This window comes from Botryllus schlosseri, chromosome 16 (genome assembly GCF_051294905.1).
Source record: "Botryllus schlosseri isolate E-star chromosome 16, Bs_hap1, whole genome shotgun sequence".
Lineage (NCBI taxonomy): Eukaryota > Metazoa > Chordata > Ascidiacea > Stolidobranchia > Styelidae > Botryllus > Botryllus schlosseri.
The window spans coordinates 3,377,605-3,396,830 of record NC_137251.1 but is presented as its reverse complement, the minus strand read 5'-3'; the positions used below and the strand labels follow the sequence as shown (position 1 = coordinate 3,396,830).

General features: G+C 41.2%; 1 protein-coding gene and 1 non-coding gene across 3 annotated transcripts in view; one reads left to right on the top strand and one right to left on the bottom strand.

Annotated features, from left to right (window-relative positions):
- The window catches only part of LOC145458607 (S-adenosylmethionine synthase-like), a 178,678-nt gene extending 161,040 nt beyond the window's left edge, over positions 1–17,638 (top strand). The window contains exons 2-10 of one of the 2 annotated variants that reach the window (XM_080337025.1): positions 8,879–9,036; positions 9,323–9,400; positions 9,552–9,674; positions 9,737–9,993; positions 10,428–10,553; positions 11,857–11,949; positions 15,533–15,715; positions 16,183–16,316; positions 17,087–17,638. In XM_080337025.1, the coding sequence (XP_080193151.1) occupies positions 8,937–9,036; positions 9,323–9,400; positions 9,552–9,674; positions 9,737–9,993; positions 10,428–10,553; positions 11,857–11,949; positions 15,533–15,715; positions 16,183–16,316; positions 17,087–17,258 (1,266 nt within the window). In that variant the 5' untranslated portion in view covers positions 8,879–8,936 and the 3' untranslated portion in view covers positions 17,259–17,638. Of the gene's footprint in view, positions 1–8,878; positions 9,037–9,322; positions 9,401–9,551; positions 9,675–9,736; positions 9,994–10,427; positions 10,554–11,856; positions 11,950–13,617; positions 13,801–13,861; positions 13,999–14,062; positions 14,984–15,532; positions 15,716–16,182; positions 16,317–17,086 lie in introns of those variants that run through there. The other variant, XM_080337026.1, reaches the window with a different exon arrangement.
- Trnar-acg (transfer RNA arginine (anticodon ACG)) lies at positions 845–917 on the bottom strand. The gene has a single exon. It is a non-coding gene; the product is annotated as a tRNA-Arg (tRNA).
- Positions 17,639–19,226: the final 1,588 nt, after the last annotated feature.

Genomic DNA, 19,226 nt, shown 5'->3' with positions numbered 1-19,226 from the left:
CTCGGACCGCCCCAATTGGGGGCATTGCGGTGCAGCAGTTACGCTCCTGGGTAAAGGTGCCGTAAACTGTATCCCATAGTTGTACTAATATTTTCACCCTCTCAAGACACATAATACACAATGCGATGAATTGAACAAAAAGGGGGTCGAGGGTGCTGGAATGTTTAATTACGGCAGATGTGTCGTGGATAGGCCCATGAGAATTTAGATTACACAATAAAATCTTGAAGTCTGTCAGCTTGGTTGCATGCATTAGCATTATGCGGAGGTGAACACTTTCACGAAAAGTTAGATATTTAGCTGAGTGGTTGAGAGGGAGGATGAGCAGGTTGGGAATCCTAATCAATAAATAAAGGTCTACATCGAAATGAACTATATGCGTACCTATAGTGTGATACAAAGACGATTATGTTTCATTGAAATATGTAACAATATCTTATCGTTACCCTATTTCAATGGTTCCCAACGTGGGCGATTTGGCGGCCTAGGGGGGCGAAAATGACGAAGGGGGCGAGAGGGGGGCGAAAATGGACAAAGGGGGCGAGAGGGGGTGATGACGCGTTAAAACGGCTATATAGGAGTTAAGTCAGAGAAATGACCTTTTTTTTAGTCAACCCACGGAAATTTAGTTGCAAAAGTGTAAAACCTTTTTTTCTTTTTTTTTAGTCAACCAGCCGATGATTACAGATTGTACACGGATTTTTCAGTTCACAAAATCTGGGGGGCGATGATCGGCGTTGAGCTCGAAAAGGGGACGATGAGTCGAAAAGGTTGGGAACCACTGCCCTATTTGAAGGCTACCCGATACCCCTGTATGTATCTACGCACGTAATTCAGTGAAAGCCGAGCACGCCAGGACTCGAACCTGGAATCTTCTGATTCGTAGTCAGACGCGTTATCCATTGCGCCACGCGCCCATCGACGTCTGAGGTGTGCACACTTCGACATATACCCTTTCACGTTGTCAAGCGTCCTGGACATCTTAACGCGAATGATGCATTTATATCTCATACATAGGGAACCTCATTATACTGTCGAGGCAACATAATATTATTAGAAAAGAGAGAGAGAGAAAACAAAGGAGAGAGAGAGAGAGACAGAGAGAGTGGGAGAGCGAGAGAGTGGGGACGGGACAGGATTCTGCCGAGTGCATTTGCCGACAAGTGCAGGCTTGCCAGATTCCTGTAAGCTGACGTAATCTCAAAAACAATAATTTTCCTGTGTGTCAGCCCTGCGCGGCTACTGGAATTAGATTACATCTGTCACCTGTCTTGCGTGCATCGAAAATTGTGTATTCTTCTGGCACTTTCTGGTACAGAAGAGTTCACTTAGTATGAATGAGACAAATAGACCTATTAAAATAGTGATGTATCCTGCAGGTTTGACGTGTTTTCGGTTTTCTCCCCTGCAGGGGTGATAATATGCATTTTCGCTCCCTGCGTATATACCAAAATCAATTCAGTAGTACCGCTGCGGCAGAAAATATGGAGATTCGTCTTCTGTACTGTAGTTATGATAGCATCATTCGAGCACTGCGTCCAAAACTCTTTACCAAAAGAAAAAATTGCAGTGTCGGGCTGATTGAGTTCGTCACTCTGCGACGCGATTCCATTCGCCAGGATGTAATGCGAATGACACAGTTTGTTACAGGGATATCCCTGAGTTTGTTATCATCAGTCCGTCATATTTCCTATACGATACAATTGCCTACGTTAGGTTAAGTTAAGTTATCGTAGGCCGCGGTGATTAGTTTTATATTTGTCGTTCCAAAATACACCCGCCCAAGGAATCCGCTGATCAACAACTATTCTCGTATATTTGCGAGTACTGATTGCCAGGACTGGATATAATCGAATAACCTGACTGATTCGATTCGGAATCAAGTGTAGGCTTCGAGTCACGTCGAGTACCACTTATTATACCGTCATATGATGTCATAACAGCAGTAATAAAGCAAAGCTTATATACATATGTCGGCATTTGAATATAATGAAAAGAAGACATCATAAACTCCATAAAAAGAGATGGAATACAAATTGAGCTCGTTTACATCAAGTCATGGCGGCAGCATTTCTACTTGTATCCATATATCATCCTTTCTTCATCTTGGAATTACTGTGGCAATCCATTAATTTTACACTGCTGACTGCATACTAATATACCAAGTCTTGCCTGTGACACGTCAATGTTTTGATATGCCTACCGGCACCTTCGGAACGGACAATATGAGTTCCGGACGGTGGCGCATTATATTGCGCTAACATGCCCCATTGCCCCATCGAAGTATGATATACACCAGGAGTTCTCAACTTCTGTTGCATAACTGGCCGCATTTTAACAGCAAAAGACGCCGCGGGCCGCAGAACATTATTACCATGTATTTGTGGGCTAGCCTAATATTAAATTTAGACTACTGAAGGGTTACCATATTTTGGAAATCCGAAATGAGGACACTTTTTCAGAATTTTGAGACTCGAAAAACCGGAGGAAAATCCTGAAAGAATGGTAAATTTGTCCCACTTCGCGGTCGGTTGACTAAAAAAAGGTCAACTTTCCGGCTCAGCTCCCGAAAGACCCGCCGCAACGTACTTCGGTGCTGATTTACGGCATATCAGTCGAATTTGACCGTAAATTTGACCAAAATTCTCAAAAAATGGGACAAAATCTCAAAATAGAAGACAAAAGAGCGTCCACCGAGGACGCTTTCAAAAAAGTAAAAAAGAGAACAAATCCTCTTAAGTATGCAGTGCCCTTTCCCCAAGAAAAAGACCCGTGATTGATAGAAATGGGCATATCAGCGTCGGCCAATACCGTGCCACGACGCACCAAGACATATGAAGTTTTAGGCCATATAACATGCATATATGTTTAATTGTCCATATGCGCCTAAATGGCTGGCGTCGAATATTCCTGTCCTGGTAATCTTAACCCCACAAGACAAATGCCATCCCGGAATGAAAAATTATTTGCCAGTGAATAAATACCAATTTGAAATCGTGTGTCTTTTGGTTAAGTACGTTTGGGCGGTTTCAATATCTTTTGTCTTAGCAGACAGGAGGTCACGAAATAACATCAAGCATAGCGAAGTTACCAACGAGCCCGTCCGAATATGTTTGATGATTATTTACGGGCCCTACATTCTCTAAGACAACACCTCAATCAGATGTACCGATAAATTTGATTACATGGGCAGAGAAAGAATAAAAAAATTCATAGCGATGTATATATATGCAATTTCCGATATTATCGTCCGATTCAATAATGAATTATATAAATTTATAGCGCTTCGCGCGTTTAGGCAGTGTTATACTGACTCAGGAATGAGTAAAACGAAATTCGCTCTCAAGTAGCGGTGAAAACCGTATCCTGACGGGGGGTATGGATGGCTATAATATAGGCTGAATATAGCATTTGCGCCAAAGCTAAATTCGAGCAGAAGCTGTAGGTAGGGTAGTCTGTTCCAATTGGTGCTGACGTCATTCCTCAGTGCGTTCCAGGTCTATGTGCATGTACATTTTCATAATTTGCTTTCGATGTTTTGAGGGGTATTTATGGCCTTTAGCTATGAGATTAAAATTAATTGCTATGACATTTTCGATCGACTGATGCAACATTTCAACATTGCTCGTGTTTCGTTTCGTTCAGTTCAATCAACTATGCATGGATCGGATTCGCAACATTCAAACAGTTAATGGTCGGATAGGGCGAGTGGTATGGTCACGTGCAGTCAATGCAGGGTCTGCCATTATCCTTCTACCTATAGCCAGGGTTGAGAACGAGCCTAAACAACAAACTTTATACGAGTCATTCCAGAGTTTACAGTTTATACGTCAGTCAGGTCGAGAAATTTCCATCAGCGCCACGCGCCAAGCGAACTGAGAGCCCGAGTGTTCGAAACAAGTTTCATTTCATTTCATTTCTCGGCTCATTTGAGTCATTTGCCTGCATGCACCCAGAGCCGTAAATACCGCACCCCAAATCCCCATTTTTTGGGGGGGGCGAGCTCGAAAGGGAGCAAAATTAATTCGCAAATCAACATAAATTATTATGAAGTATTTTGTGGGAAATTTCCTAGAACTATAAAAAATTGTTCGCGCTTCGTGCTATTCAATTACCCTTACCGCTCCACGACACGCCAAGACTTCTGAAGTTTCGGCTAACATGCGACTTAGCGAAGTGTGTTACCAATAAACCCTTCGCCGAAAATGACCGCTGCATGTTGGTCGAAACCATCAATATATATATTGCCAATTGTCCACTGGCGCGATATAGTCCTGCGCTTGCTATCTACAGTTCCGACCTTCCTCAGCTTTACCAGTAAATCTATTCACGTGAACTGAGAGAGGATGAAAAACTAATAGCAATATACGTAATTACCAATGCTATAGTATAGATCAGACCTGGGCAAAGTGCAAAGCTATTTTGTGCGGCGCGCGAAACGTTGTTTGGAATTCAATCAAAACATAAAACTTGCTTTGTGAATGACTAAAACCATAGGCTGTATCAACTGAACAGGTAATTTGTTTACTTTGAAGCCTGATCATTATTATGCCACGATTAGGCTGCCTACGTACCTCGCATGCGTAATCCAGATTCAAAATTAAGGCAATGTGGCAAAGTATGAGTAGCAATTAAAGTCACAAGAAATCACTCTTTCCATATAGTTTAGTTTCAACCTTATTCCTTGTTGTCATTGTCACATTGCGCATTATACGATATGTGTTTCAAAGTGTTACGTGATAGGTTTCCAAATCCCTAATTCGTAAAACAAGTCATTCAGTGCTGGCGATTACTATATGACTCATCATATCTATCACGCACATGCCAAAAGAATAAAGCCGAAAACTGAAATTCAAAGAAAGTTTAGACTTCAAAGAGCACTAAATATTCCAATACTGGAGTCAGGGGTAAATCCGTCATTCTAGTTTTTGCCGAGCATCACGCAGATATTAAGGATTTTAATTAAAATCGGTCTTATGACAAAAACACGAAACACTCGGTCAAGGGAGGGTGAAGTTCAGAAAAACTGCAAGCTTCGCCCAACATCAAGGCTATGTAAGCTGTGCACACTGCTTGGAAGGCAGCGACCAAGAAAATAAGCTTTGTAACATTGCATATTAATTTCAGTGCAGTGGTTCTCGAATTGGGGGCGTGAAAGCATCAGAATGGGCATGCAAAGCCGAAGTTGATGGAAAATCTTTTTCGCGCTCCGCGCGATTAACCCTCAGCTCATAGTTATTGCTCCGTGTATTGTCCGACTTTCATATTTCAGCGCTCTCTTATAAACAGCCATAACCTTCCATACCATCAAACTATCCGTTGGGATTGCTTGCATTCCGGATGCACCTTTTAATATTTTGTGATATCATGATAAGGGGGCGCGACATTTTTCACTATCATAAAGGAAGGCGTGTCTGAAAAAATTTGAGAACCACTATTTTAGAGTCTTAATAGTAGGGTTATCGTATTTTGGAAATCTGAAGAAAAGAAAGTTTTTAAAAAATTTCAGACTTACAATACTGAAGTGAAATTCGGAAAAAATGGTAAATTTTTCCCGACTTTGTAGTTGGTTGACTAAAAAAATGGTCAACTTTCCGGCTTAGAATATCAACCTATACTTAACAAAAAATTTCAAAAAAGAGGACAAATCGTCTTAAAAGAGAACGTATGGTAACCCTACCTAATAGAACGTCACTTTCTCATTTCCTAACATCAACACATTCGCTGAGAAGCATTTATTAAAACAATGCAATTTAGAAATAAAATTAAAACACCCTGGAGAATATATAGCTAAAATTGTTCACTCGGCCCGCCAACGAATTTTCTACTTCTCATTTGGCCCGCGGAGGAAAATAATTGCCCACCCCTGGTATAGATAGACGTAGAGAATCTTCAATCCTGAATATGAAATTTTTCGCGCCTTGGGCGCACCACGTGCACTAGTACACAGTTTCCCAATAACGTTTTGGGGTGGGGCTGACGAAGTACTGCTTCGGTCCCACACGCACCAATAAATACCCTATTAGACAGATATCGGGCATCCTAAAGGCCCGTTGGAGGCACTTTTTGTGTTTTAAACAATTGCATTTTGTTTTCGAAATTTGTAAAATAATGTTATAATTGTGTAAATACTTTCGAAAAATCGTGTACTATGAGCCTTTGGACGACCTTTACTAAACATAATCTACGTATACGATATGGAATGGTTGGAACCCTCGAAATCGTGGCCAGTTCAACAGTTATAATACATGGTTATATATCAGTGGAACGGAATGGATATTCTGTTGATGACCGCCGACTGATGCCGCGTGACAATGTAGTCTTGGTCAAAGATATTTTTGATCCATTCAAAACGGGCCGGAAACCTTATTCGGGAATGGAGCCATATTGACCCTATTCATATGGAGCCATGGAACAATGCCAATCTATTGTGACTTCCCTATTGAAAATTCGTGACGTCATGGCGTAGCAGTAAAAAACTTGTTCTGAACGAGAGCCCATGTTTGTTTTATATTGATACTTGTTGTGAATGCAACCTTACGCGTATCGTTCCGAATTCTGTCAATGTTACCAATCGACGGTGCTATACTTCACTTCGCTCTTGTTGTTGAGGAATACGTTGATAACAGAAACATAATTGGCGAATTTGTACGCAGTATGTCTATTTATTAAACGAGCATTATAGTGCCCGAGTACCCTCAAAAACAAAATCGTTTGCACATCGTTGAAATCGCAATTCTGAATGGCTGAATTCATGTATGGGCCCTACTGGGAGAAGACGTGAATGCATATCTTGCAATCATCCTTGAATCGAAGTTCCTTGGGGTTATATAGCGTTTGTAGAGTTAAAATGTGCTGTGAAAAGTTGTAACACAGTATCCAAAGGTATCTAAAATACCTAAAGAATGGCAATAATCCGAATTATACTACGATTTTAAATGTCGTAGTTGCGTCGTAACATCCATACACCGACGCTAGATTGTGACTGACGCCGTACCTTGCACCGAACAGAATATGTCTCTGCATTAGAAGGAACCGTGAATGCGAGTAGCTGGTAGCTAAAGCTTGTACGGCCTATCTGTCAAGCATCGAACCGAACACAGTCCCGTCTCAAAATAGTGCAGCCGCAAAATTTTGCAAGTTTATAATCCTAAAACGAAAACTGTTGTGAAGCGATGTTTTGTATTGACAACTTCACCATTATTACTAACTAGGGATGGTGTGAACCTCTGAAAGGTTCAGGTTAGTGTGAACGCGAACCTTTTTGAAAGGTTCTGTGTGAACACGAACGCGAACCTCATGACGTCACGTGACGTCATATTGCTAATTCCAAACCTACATTTCAGTGAAGTAATATATAATGTACAGCACGATACCTAGTGACGACTCGAGCCACATAATGCCACAGTGCTAAAGTACATACTAACGTTTTAAACGTCGCCAAATGTATCCACTGGAGCAATCAACTGATATATTAATCCCATAAAATCAATATCTGCCGTCGCTTTGCCAGCAATTTCAACAAAGACTTGCAAGGAAATATAAGCTTACGCCTTAACGGTCTAGGCCAGACCAGACAATGTATTCGGCGTCTGAGTGTTGCTAGGTTGATATTGAGCAGAGTGTGCTATGGGTTTTACCTCATTAACAAATTATACAGCAGTAGCCAACAACCCAATCGCACGGATTTGGTTTTCATGATACAATGAACATATGAAATCGAGATGGACCCCATAAGCTTGCTAGATTTTTTTACATCAGACAACGATATCAATTTCCTTGATTGGTTGAATAAGCATCATTCGCTGACTACCTATACATGTAGCGTATTTCGCTCTTGATGTTGTGTGATTGCGGGTCAAGCTCACAGCAGAGAGTCACTAAATATTCACAAATAGAAAGCTGGATAATTCGAGAAAACTTTTGTAACAAAACAGGTAAAATGTTTGAGATTGTCGAAGTGCATGCTCGTTTATTGTTGATTTTGTATGCTGCCAGCGCCATGTATAGAGTGGACCGGAGTTTCAGCCACTTTCAGTCAAAGATGTTATATTGACGTGAAATTGTAATATGAAAAGGTTCACAGAGCAGAACCTACCAAGGTTCGTTTGTGAACGCGAACCTCTAAATTTCCGAGGTTCACACACAGAACGCGAACGTGAACCTCACGTTCACACCATCCCTATATACGAACGCATAAGATAGTATCTTGCTAACCAATCTACTGCTGCTATGCGCAATTGCACAAATGCACATGTACTGTGCTTATACAACCAATGACGTGGCCGAAGTCCTGCAAGTAGCCTTTTAAACCGATACTGTAAGAAGTTATGAATCTTCCTATTTCTAGTGGTAACTTCGTTTGAGCGCCAGCTGTGACCAATATCATGCGAGCCCTGCATCCGGACACCCTATTTTCGCAGATAAGTTTGGTCAACGCGTTCCATACGTGGTTCGTGCGTGATCTGTGTTGGTTTTGACCGAATAATCCGAAAATTCGCTGACACCATGCGATTGCGAAACCCTATTGAGTAAACCGTGAGGTGGCAGAAAACGCACCAATATGATGTACAGAAATCTTCACGCCTTCTAAACGCCAACAATATACGTCACTGAGCGACGGGTATATAAGCAGAAAGCACTCTCGATCGTCCTCCTTCGCTTAGTGCGCGTCCGCTCAGCTGGTAGCTAGCGCTCTAGGTTAGTCACATGTTGCTTGCTAGTGGCGGGAATGCAAAATGTGGTGATCTGCTTATTCTATGCGGGTAGCTTGTTATAATGCATATGGATTTGCGGTATGTTATATAGATATGCGCGTGCAGACAGTGTATTGTTTGAGATGTTTTGCAACAAATTTCATCGTTATCGTTTTGATTGCAGCTGCATTATTCTAGCATTTCCATCGTGAATTATTCGTACATATTCTAACTAGCAACATGAACGGTCATACGAATGGTAATAGCAAGCCCAAGCATACGGGAAGCCACGATGATACCTTCCTCTTCACATCAGAATCGGTAGGCGAAGGTCATCCAGGTAAGATTTTCCATAAACAAAATATGTTGGTGTTATCAAGTTGTAGGCATAATGTATTTTGTGAATGTCTTGACTGTTGTGCACCGGCTGTATAGTTGACTTCATGATATGCTGATCTCGTTGCTACGCCCTGGTTATGCAATGGTAGCAAGTAGCCTGTACAGCTAGCTCTCTTCTGTATTTATGTATATTTTTGTGGAATTGAACAATTCTTAATCTTTGAATCTCAATCGCCTTGATACTAGTTTTATGTATGCAAAATATTTATTATTGCAATTTCTTTCAGACAAGATCTGTGATCAGATTAGTGACGCAGTTTTAGATGCTCACCTCGCTCAAGATCCCAACGCTAAAGTTGCTTGCGGTATGTTGCTTCGCCTACTGCAATTGAATGTGTCATGCAACCAAATATTATGCTGTTTTTAAATCATAACTGCAGTGCCATATCGATGCTATATCACCTACTGCAAGCATGCTGCACAATTCAAGTCAAATATTTGTTTGTTTATTGTTAGAAACCTTTGCAAAGACCGGGATGATATTAGTCGGCGGCGAAATCACTTCGAAAGCTGTCGTTGATTATCAAAGGATAATCCGTGACACTATTAAAAAAATAGGATATGACGATTCTGCAAAAGGTACGTAGTCCGTGATGCCGTAAGTGGTAACCACCTAACCTAACGTATTCACGTTTTTCCAGGATTTGACTACAAGACTTGTAATGTTTTAATTGCACTGGAACAACAGAGTCCTGACATTGCCGGCGCCGTTCATGTCGGTAAAGAAGACGAAGATATTGCGGCCGGTGACCAGGGACTAATGTTCGGCTACGCCACTGACGAGACGGAAGAGGGCATGCCCCTTACCGTAATTTTAGCGCACAGACTCAATGAGAAAATGGCGGAATTGAGACGTGACGGCACGCTCGGATGGTTGCGTCCCGATTCGAAAACCCAGGTCTCTACAGTTACTCTTCTTCAAAATATATATCAATAGACACCCAGTGCGAATTACTGAGTTATACTAAGAATAACGGGCTTTGAATGGATTGTAAATACAAAAGTTTTCAAAAGTTACCAGGTGTTGGATGTTAACTGTTCTCTTCAAACATGCAATGGCTATTGTTTATTAAACTCTAGCTTACAAAATTGACATTAGCTTTTGCACAATAACAAGCTCAGCAAATTTTTGATATGAAGCCAAATGTTTGTGCCGCGCCAGATAACATGTAGATATTAGAACGATATTCAATTAATCAGTGATCATGGCACCATTTCTATGAAGTGTGATCAAGGCTTTCTTATCGACATCATAAATATGATCTAGACAATTGAATATTGAATAACCCGTCAATAACTAGAAATAATCTGACAAACTTGATTGTAATGCAGGTTACCATTGAACACAAACTCGACGACGGGGCAGTTATCCCTCTCAGAGTCCACACAATCGTGATATCAGCTCAACACGCACCCGAAATTGGTATTGAAGACCTTCGTCGCGAACTCATGGAGAAGGTAAATTTGTTAAAATAGTGATTGGTTGGTTTTATATAGAGAAATAATTTTATAATTACAGCTGAACAGTTTGCTTACTGCAAGTGTATTTGTTGCAGTCTTTGTTTTGTGAGCAAAATTGAACATGTCTTGAAACAACGTAATAGGAAAAATAAGCATTGTCAACTGACTGAATTCACCAAATTCAGTATCACTGTAATGATGCCTTTTTTCTCTCCGAATGCAACTGATCACTGTTTCTATGAGTAAAATGCGGCAATTATTATATATTCTGGGTGTTACCAATAGAATCAGCAGTGCATTCATTCTGTATGACTAGGAATACATTTGCATCATTATTGCCATTTATTGAGGCATCTTGCAATGCATGAGTAGCAAACTGTTTATAGCCTTCAGATGATATGCGGAGCTCTGCCACCTTTATCATCCCAGTGCATGTTTACTAGGGTTTGTAACATGTTTTTGTGGAGTACCACAACGCAGCTCCTATCTAGTAATGTAAATTGATCTTGTGATAATTGGCGCTTCGCACGGTACAAGGCAAATATTTTTCTGACTCTTCTCGGGCCTATTTCGTGGCTGCAATCTGCAAGTTGACACAGTTTAGGACTTTGCACCCCTTCTGTCCATCCTACTAGCTGTTATGTCATTTCTATGGTGATGTCAACAACTCAAATGTTGCTTTTTAGGTGTAATGATTTGTTTTTCAGTTAATACTTATACAAGATTTTCAAGTTTGTGCATACTAATACTCTGGTAGTGAAACCATCTTCGAAATATATCTTTTTTCAATATAGAATAGATGTTTTTTTGTTTTCAATATGGATTTGCAATTTATGTGCTTTCAATATGGAGTTGTCAGTCATAAGATCAATCACTACACGCTTTTGGCATCATATCCAGTATCCACTGCTTCAGTGCCTAATTTTACCTAAAAACAGCCTAAATATCAATAATTTGCTTGTAACTTTTTTCTGTTCATTTTCAAGACAAAGTTCTGTGGAAGTGAGATAGAAAGGTTCTGCATCTTTTAAGCCCAAAATCAGCTTTCTAGCGTAAGCGGTAATCAATATATAGCAAAATTAGCTATTTTTGGCTCGTTCAGTGCAATTGCACGACCACTAGAGGGTGCACAAGCCCAAAATTATCATAGAAATTTATTTTTTTAATTTGGCACCACATATCAAGGGTCCGTTTTGAAATTCAAAGTTTTCCATTTTTCACTCCACCCTACCATATTATATTGCGTAAAATGTGTTGGCACATTTTGCATATCATTTAGTCGGCGCGTTACTTTGTACAGGTTGTAAAGGTCGTCGTGCCGTCTAAATATTTGGACCAGAACACCGTGTACCATATACAACCGTCTGGAAAATTCATCATCGGGGGTCCACAGGTGGGGAGACGATTATTTTTTCGTAATCGAGTCTGCGCATGGGTGTAGATCAGTGGTTTTCAAACTGCAAATTCTGCCGGATGATTCGGCTTGGCTATGAGATCATCGTTGCAATTTATGACAGGACTGAGAGTGAGTGCTACTCGATGTTATATCAAGTGGTGGTCCATGTAATCTGACTGGGGTGTGACAGCTCAGCGGAGACGTGTCTGCCAATCAGCATTTTACCCTGTTATTTAAACTGGGCGAGATGACGAAACCGGCCCTCATAATTCTTTCCTAACATCATACACTGCCGACACTAGAATGATGCAGCTACTGCAATGTAAACAGTGGCTCCATACTCGAGCGCTACCTTGTCTTAGAATTGTGATGATTTCACTGACAAGCCCAACGCATGTTGCCTTGCGTAATAATATGCTTAGAAACTGGTTTGTGATTTGTTATCGAGTGTGGTGATAGAGCGTGGCAGACCTTTTAGTAGGATTTTGTGTTTTCTAATTTTCAAAACATAGTGATTTACGATGTTGAGCTGATGCGTACAATTAATTCAGACGATGTCGTGCAATGTATGTGAGTTGTGACGTCTTGCGATGATCGTGCAATTATTGATACGGCAATGTGTGAAAGAATTTTAGCAGTGTATTATTTTACTGGCAAATAGATGTGATCTGCGGTGGGCTCGTTGTGGCCGCATTTAATCAGATGTGTTGTTGAAGTGACACGATTTCATGATTCAAAGCTGGGAGTGCGTCTTAATTGATTGCGGATTCAAATTCATTATACATGGGTGTGTTAGTATGGTACAAATTACTAAAAGTACACAACTCTTATGAATCTTAAAGACAAAAGATCATGAACCTGATCAATCTGACGATGTACGGTTTCGTTTGAACGAAATTTATGGACAAATTGCTCCATCCACGGGAATTTCTTGCTCAGACCTGCAGGCAACTACACTTGTACCTATCCCGCTCTGTATCAGTCAATACTATTTCCTCTTCAAGGCGTCCTGCCGTGTCTAATAGCGAAGTGATTAATGCAATTACTCAAATGTAAGTGTTGTCAAGTCTCAATACCTGCAGGCTATTTCTATCCTGCTTTGGAATCTATTTTTGGTCCGGTTGTTTGAGCTGTTTTTAACCTTCGCTCCTACTCGCTGTACCTGTACTATCCGGTTTGGCGCTGTTTAAACAAGGTGTCTTTGTCGGTCGCCGCAGCTAAATATTTGCTCGGGAACTCTGCTCAACCTGAAGCCGGCTGTTGTTCCCTCGCTCGTGTTGTAGTGAATGTTGTTGATTCATAAAAATTAATGCAGGGGCGTAGCAGGGATGAGGCGTCACAAAGTTCAGATCTGTTGTGGACGATCGAATGATATGATGTCTTAATCCTGAGTGGGCCCTGGATTTTTAGCTCCCTCGCTACGCCCGTCGAGTTGTATTTATTTAATTTACGGAGTTGAGTATTTATTTAATTTACGGAGTTGAGTAGATGAAATTTGCTAATTTGTGAAATTGCTGTTTTTAATCAGTAATCGTGGTGATGTGTTAGCAGCGGGTTGGCTGATTGCCTGGCACCGATGTAGAGATTTGGGATCGATTGGCATGGTGTGCGGTGTCGATAACAGATATCGGTGTAATGATGTCGCTGACATGGTGCTGTCTGTAGGGAGACGCTGGCTTAACCGGCAGGAAAATCATTGTCGACACGTACGGGGGCTGGGGCGCACACGGTGGAGGTGCCTTCTCCGGCAAGGACCCGTCCAAAGTGGATCGTTCTGCGGCGTACGCCGCGAGATGGGTCGCCCTGTCGCTGGTGGCGGCCAAGATGGTGAAGAGGGTTCTGGTACAGGTACGGTTCGTCATTTTAGTGGTTACATAATTGGTACTGATGTTACAAATCACGTCAAAAGGTTTCTTACGCTATCGGAATCGCAGAGCCTATGGCTATCTACATCCACAGCTACGGCACTTCGTCCAATTACTCCGATAACGAACTGCATGATATCGTCACTCACAATTTCGACCTCCGGCCTGGTGCCATTACCAGGTACGATTCCTTTTCGATTCAATAAAATAGGACGAAGTTTTGAATAACCGATTGTGTTTCATAGAGCGCTGAACCTCAAGGCTCCGATTTATCACAAGACTTGCGCCAACGGCCACTTCGGCCACACTGAATTCAGCTGGGAAAAGCCGCAACCTTTGAAGATCCCGAAACATATGATTTAATTTTGCCGCGACGCGTTGAATGGACCTAGTCGGTTTCGCGCGATACATGCCTAATTGACTTCTGAAGTCCTTACCTCAATTGTTTAAATTACGATGCCAAAGTTGAATCCAACTATACCGCCGTTGCTGGTGTCCTAATCATGGTACGCGGTGCTTTTAGTATTACAAAATATTTCGATTTTAATTGCTCACGGTACATACTTGCCGACGGTATGGCAGGATACTACCTATTTGCATGCGATCTTGTGCCTTTCATAAAGTTGCAAACATGCCATTGCTTTTACGGTTTTATTTTACTTCCTAAATGTTTTTCTGTCTCGTTGATTTTTTGCATGCGCCAGCGTCTCAAAAAGCTCAATTGTGTTGCGAATGTGCTTTGTGTTACCACACCAAGGGAAGGCTTGGCTTGTTAGTAGTGTCAACTGAAACTTTTCAACTTCCAAATGTGAGATTACTCATGGGCCCCTGCACATTGTTGGAAATACAGCCCCATGTTTCGATGCTACTGAATTTTTATCCTGACACCAACTTAACTATTTAACACAGATATGATTCCTGTAAATCAAAGATAGTCTAAATTTGGGAATGCGATTGTACAACTATGCTAATCGTCTTTAATTACTTTATCGCTTACAAGTACATGTCTCGTCGCACACATTGCACTGTCCTGTGACTCGCGCTCTGTGGATGCATTCGTGCTTTTTACTTTTGACATTGTGAAAGGTATTGCGACCATCTCATTGCATTTGCGATCATTCGTCCGCAGCTGTGTGGGAATGGAATAAACATGTTCAGCAGTTGCACACCTTTTGGGTTCGATGTTTTTACTGGTGGAGAAGGTAAAGATAAACCGGTTCGAAAAGTTTCAAGGCTGGTAAATTCCGGCTGCATCCAGTTTTGTGGACTTGCAGTATCAGGCACTGGACTCGGATTATCGATAAGCGACATATATTGTGATCGCGAACGATTGTCGGCTTATTGACCAAGTGAAGTCGAATGACCCTACATGGACTCGTTTACCCAGACTTTCTGTTTGCAGTAGTAGCTGGCTGTGTTTGCAGTATCGGGTCTCATTTTAGCAGGCGATAATTAATGACTCTTGCAATCGAAAAGGTAAGGAATGGGTGTGAATGGTTACTCTACTCACCGAGAGATTGAAAATGACAAAGCAAAGATTGTTGACGTATCCGGTGTCTGGCGTTGAGAGTCACAGAATGTAAATATTTTGTCAGAAAGTACCCTGCGTAATTGACAAGATGTTCGGTGTGAATGACATAGCCTATCGAGAATTACTGCTTTTTTTCTGAGATGTTGAAACGTTACAATTAGCTGAACTTGATATTTTATTTCAGAGTGACGCGGGTTTAACGGGACGAAAAATTATCGTCGACACGTACGGTGGATGGGGAGCGCATGGGGGCGGTGCTTTTTCTGGCAAGGATTTTTCGAAAGTCGATAGGTCAGCCGCATATGCAGCGAGATGGGTCGCCAAGTCTCTTGTGTCTGCCAAGCTGTGTAAAAGAGTATTGGTCCAGGTATGTTGTTTTATCAAAGATAACTGGCGATGGGACATATGTCGACCGTCCCTAAACAGTACCGAGGTTTTGCTGTTAGACCTCCGTCTTACTCGTTTTGCTAGATGAGCCAGAGAATGTCTTTTTCCACTTTACAATATTTTGGCCATGTCCTATGACTGAATTACACGCAAGAAATAGACTGCATCATTACAATTTGAAATTAATTTCAAAATTGCATCTTTCTGTAATGCATTTTGAGGCGCTCTGTCTAAAACACATTTTGAAACTTGTGTGGTCTGCTATCCATGTGACTAGATATTGTCAGCATTGTTCCATACTCACTGCCTGATTAGTTTTGGTGTCCCTTAATCTGTTTTGACAGTTATTGATGGCAGCATTATTTTGACTTGATGATATTGTGATGGATCCTGATTTTTTTTTGCATTTTTCATTGATATAATTATCGTTTTCAATTCATTTTACAGGTTTCTTATGCGATAGGGATCGCTCATCCTCTATCGATATTCGTAAGTTCATATGGTACATCGAGCCTTGAGGATAAAGAGTTGCTCAATATCGTGCAAGAGAATTTTGATTTGAGACCTGGAGTAATTGTGAAGTAAGATTTGTGTCTGTTTATTTTTCAACTCTACCCACTAAATAGACTTGGTATATCATGACATTTATTGATGGGTGGGATTTATGTAGAAACTGGATTAATTCCACATTAGTAAACATTGAATGGGCTGGTCATATGTTTTGAGTCGATAACAATAATAGATGCTCAATACCTTTGGCGCTGTTAGTGCATTGGATGAAAGATCATGCGTGCAGCTTCATGCTCCATCCAACTTCGGAGATCTCATTTCATAATTTAAAATCTCTGTAGTTTTTGTTCCACACTGGCTATCAGCAGCAGACTTGGGGGTAAATATGTTCCGTAATGTCGTTCAAGTCATTGTCGGTGGTAAGACTGTCACTGGCATTGTCATCAAGCCAACTGACACTCAGTAGTAGTAAATAATAAATACATCAGCATGCAAGAATATTAGTAGTGAAGGAATGGTGCGTAAGAAGAATATAAAGTAAAGTAAACGCTAATTTTATATTATATAAATTACGGCATGCAGATATTTTTGTATAGGCCTACCATCCCTCCATAGTTATCACGTTAACAATCGATTAAAGACAACATAAATTGTCAATTTATGTGAGTGCAATCATGAAAATGTAGAGGGAGGTGTCATATATAGCTTGATATCGGAGGTTTCAAATAGCTCAACACTGTTCATAGTAGTGCAGAATATTTGTGCTTGAACGGAGTGCTGTTGTGTGGATGGTTGGTGTTTCTGTATTTTTGTCAAGTCATGGTTATACTCTCTTCACCAGGGACCTTTCTTTGAAAAATCCAATTTACGGCAAAACCTCATGCTACGGTCATTTCGGAAGGCCGTGCTTTGCGTGGGAGCAACCTAAGAAGCTGGTAATTTCTAAAGCAGTGCAGGCGAAACTTGATGTGGAGATTGCCGAACCGAAAGAAAAACGAATGCGAAATCACTAAATTATTTCTCTTAGTCTTATTGCGAAGCATTGATGTACAACATCAGTATGTTATTTTCCTCGTGTCTGCATGCTCGAGTTTTGGATCAATATTTTTACTGCAGATTCATAATGCCATATTTTGTCACTGGATTGCTTGATTTCGTCACTACAATTATGGGAATCATCAATCGTGTGGCAATTTGTGTCTGATTTTGTTAGTTTATCTTCTGCACGAGAGAACACTGCTCCAAATTCATGGAGTGACCTTATGCTGCTATTGATCAAACAAGATACTTTTCCTCTGTGTCTTTCCTAATGTTTTCACCGCATTGTCGACTTTGTTGGTTGGAATGGCACGCTATTCTTGTGTTAACATGACTTGGGTTTTTGGTGAACGTATATTGAGTTGTCTAATAATTCAAATAGGGCAGGTTAGCAACTGGAGCTGAGGGATCATTGAAGCACATCACGTTTGGAAATGGGCATTAGTTTTATTAAAACGATCAGAGACCACCTTTCTAGATCAGGACACGCCATGTACTGCTAGATTTCGAAACGGTAGTGCCAAACGTTTCGCTAGGCCATATTTACTATGATGAAACGTGTCATATGGGCGGCAATGCGTTGTGAACGCAGCCCGGTACTCAAATTACATTAGGTTTATTATTAACAATTTCAATACACCACAAGACTGCGATACAATGAAAAGATAGGATGGTGTCGAAACGACTTGGAGTAGTCTACAAAGTCAAGACACCCACCTGGCCCATGCGATGTAAACAGGAGGCATGCACACAGAATGAAAAGTAAAAGGAGAGGTGACCTGTGTCGGAAGACGAGATCGGTATGTCTGGTCGTGGTCCGATAAACTTGATTCAGAACTAGTACTGATTCAGTAGAAGTTGTTCGTATTTCGACTTGAATGCGGACATGCTCGACGACTGCTGGATAGCTGGCGCGATACTCTTCCACACTGTAGGTCCGGCGTATTCAACTGTACTTTCGTGAAAACATATTTGTCACAACACATCTACTTTGCACGAAGCGCCATGAAAATTCTATCTATGCTTTGCATAACATTTGTGAAAATTATATTATTGTTGGTACGTTGGTACGCCGTGAAAACGGCCCCGAAATTCCTTCGCCCCTCTCTCTAATTGGCGGATTATAATACTTCTACTTGACAAACTTGTAAATAGTGAAAAGTAAATAAGAAACTCAACATATTACGAAGTAGAAGTGGCGGAAAATTAGATTTACTTGAGTAAGCACTACACGTAGTGGTAAACTACTTGAGTACTTTGAAAAAGTAGAAGTACGTCGATAATGACCACCTTTAGTGCCTCGTCTCTCAACCTACGCCAGTGTTGGCGCGATTATCGTGCGCGTTCTCACATGTGATGACACAATCGGCGTTGACTAAATCGTACGAGCAGTTTTGATGTAACCTGATAGCAGTCAACGATTGTTCAGCGTGGTTCTGCTGAGCCTCCATTGTTATGCCACATAAATTAACTTCAAACGAAGTGATCAGATACCGCTACTACACAATTATTTGAAATGCCCCTATTCTCAAATTTCTATACTATGGTTGTACGCGGTTGGGGGCGACTGGCGAGATAGCGTAGTGGTATAATCCACTGCTGCAACACCAATGGGTTGCGGGTTCGAGTCTGACCGATATCGACTCCAGATGTTCCTTCCTAAGTGTTGGAGGTTTATCTAGGTTCCTCCTCGCCATCTCGTCCGCGTAAGCAGTGTCTTACGAAAAGCCTATAGAAGTGGGGCGTGCTACAAGTCTGCAGTTACGGAATAGGCCTACAAATGGAAAATATCCACCTGGTGTTAATGACCATAGTATTCGACAAACACAATGAGTACCACAAGCAAACAAACATAGCGCAAACTATGATTTCAATTGGTTATAGCATGAGGATGCAAAGCCTGAACATGGCTCACTGACCAAACCAAAGGAGACAATAAAACA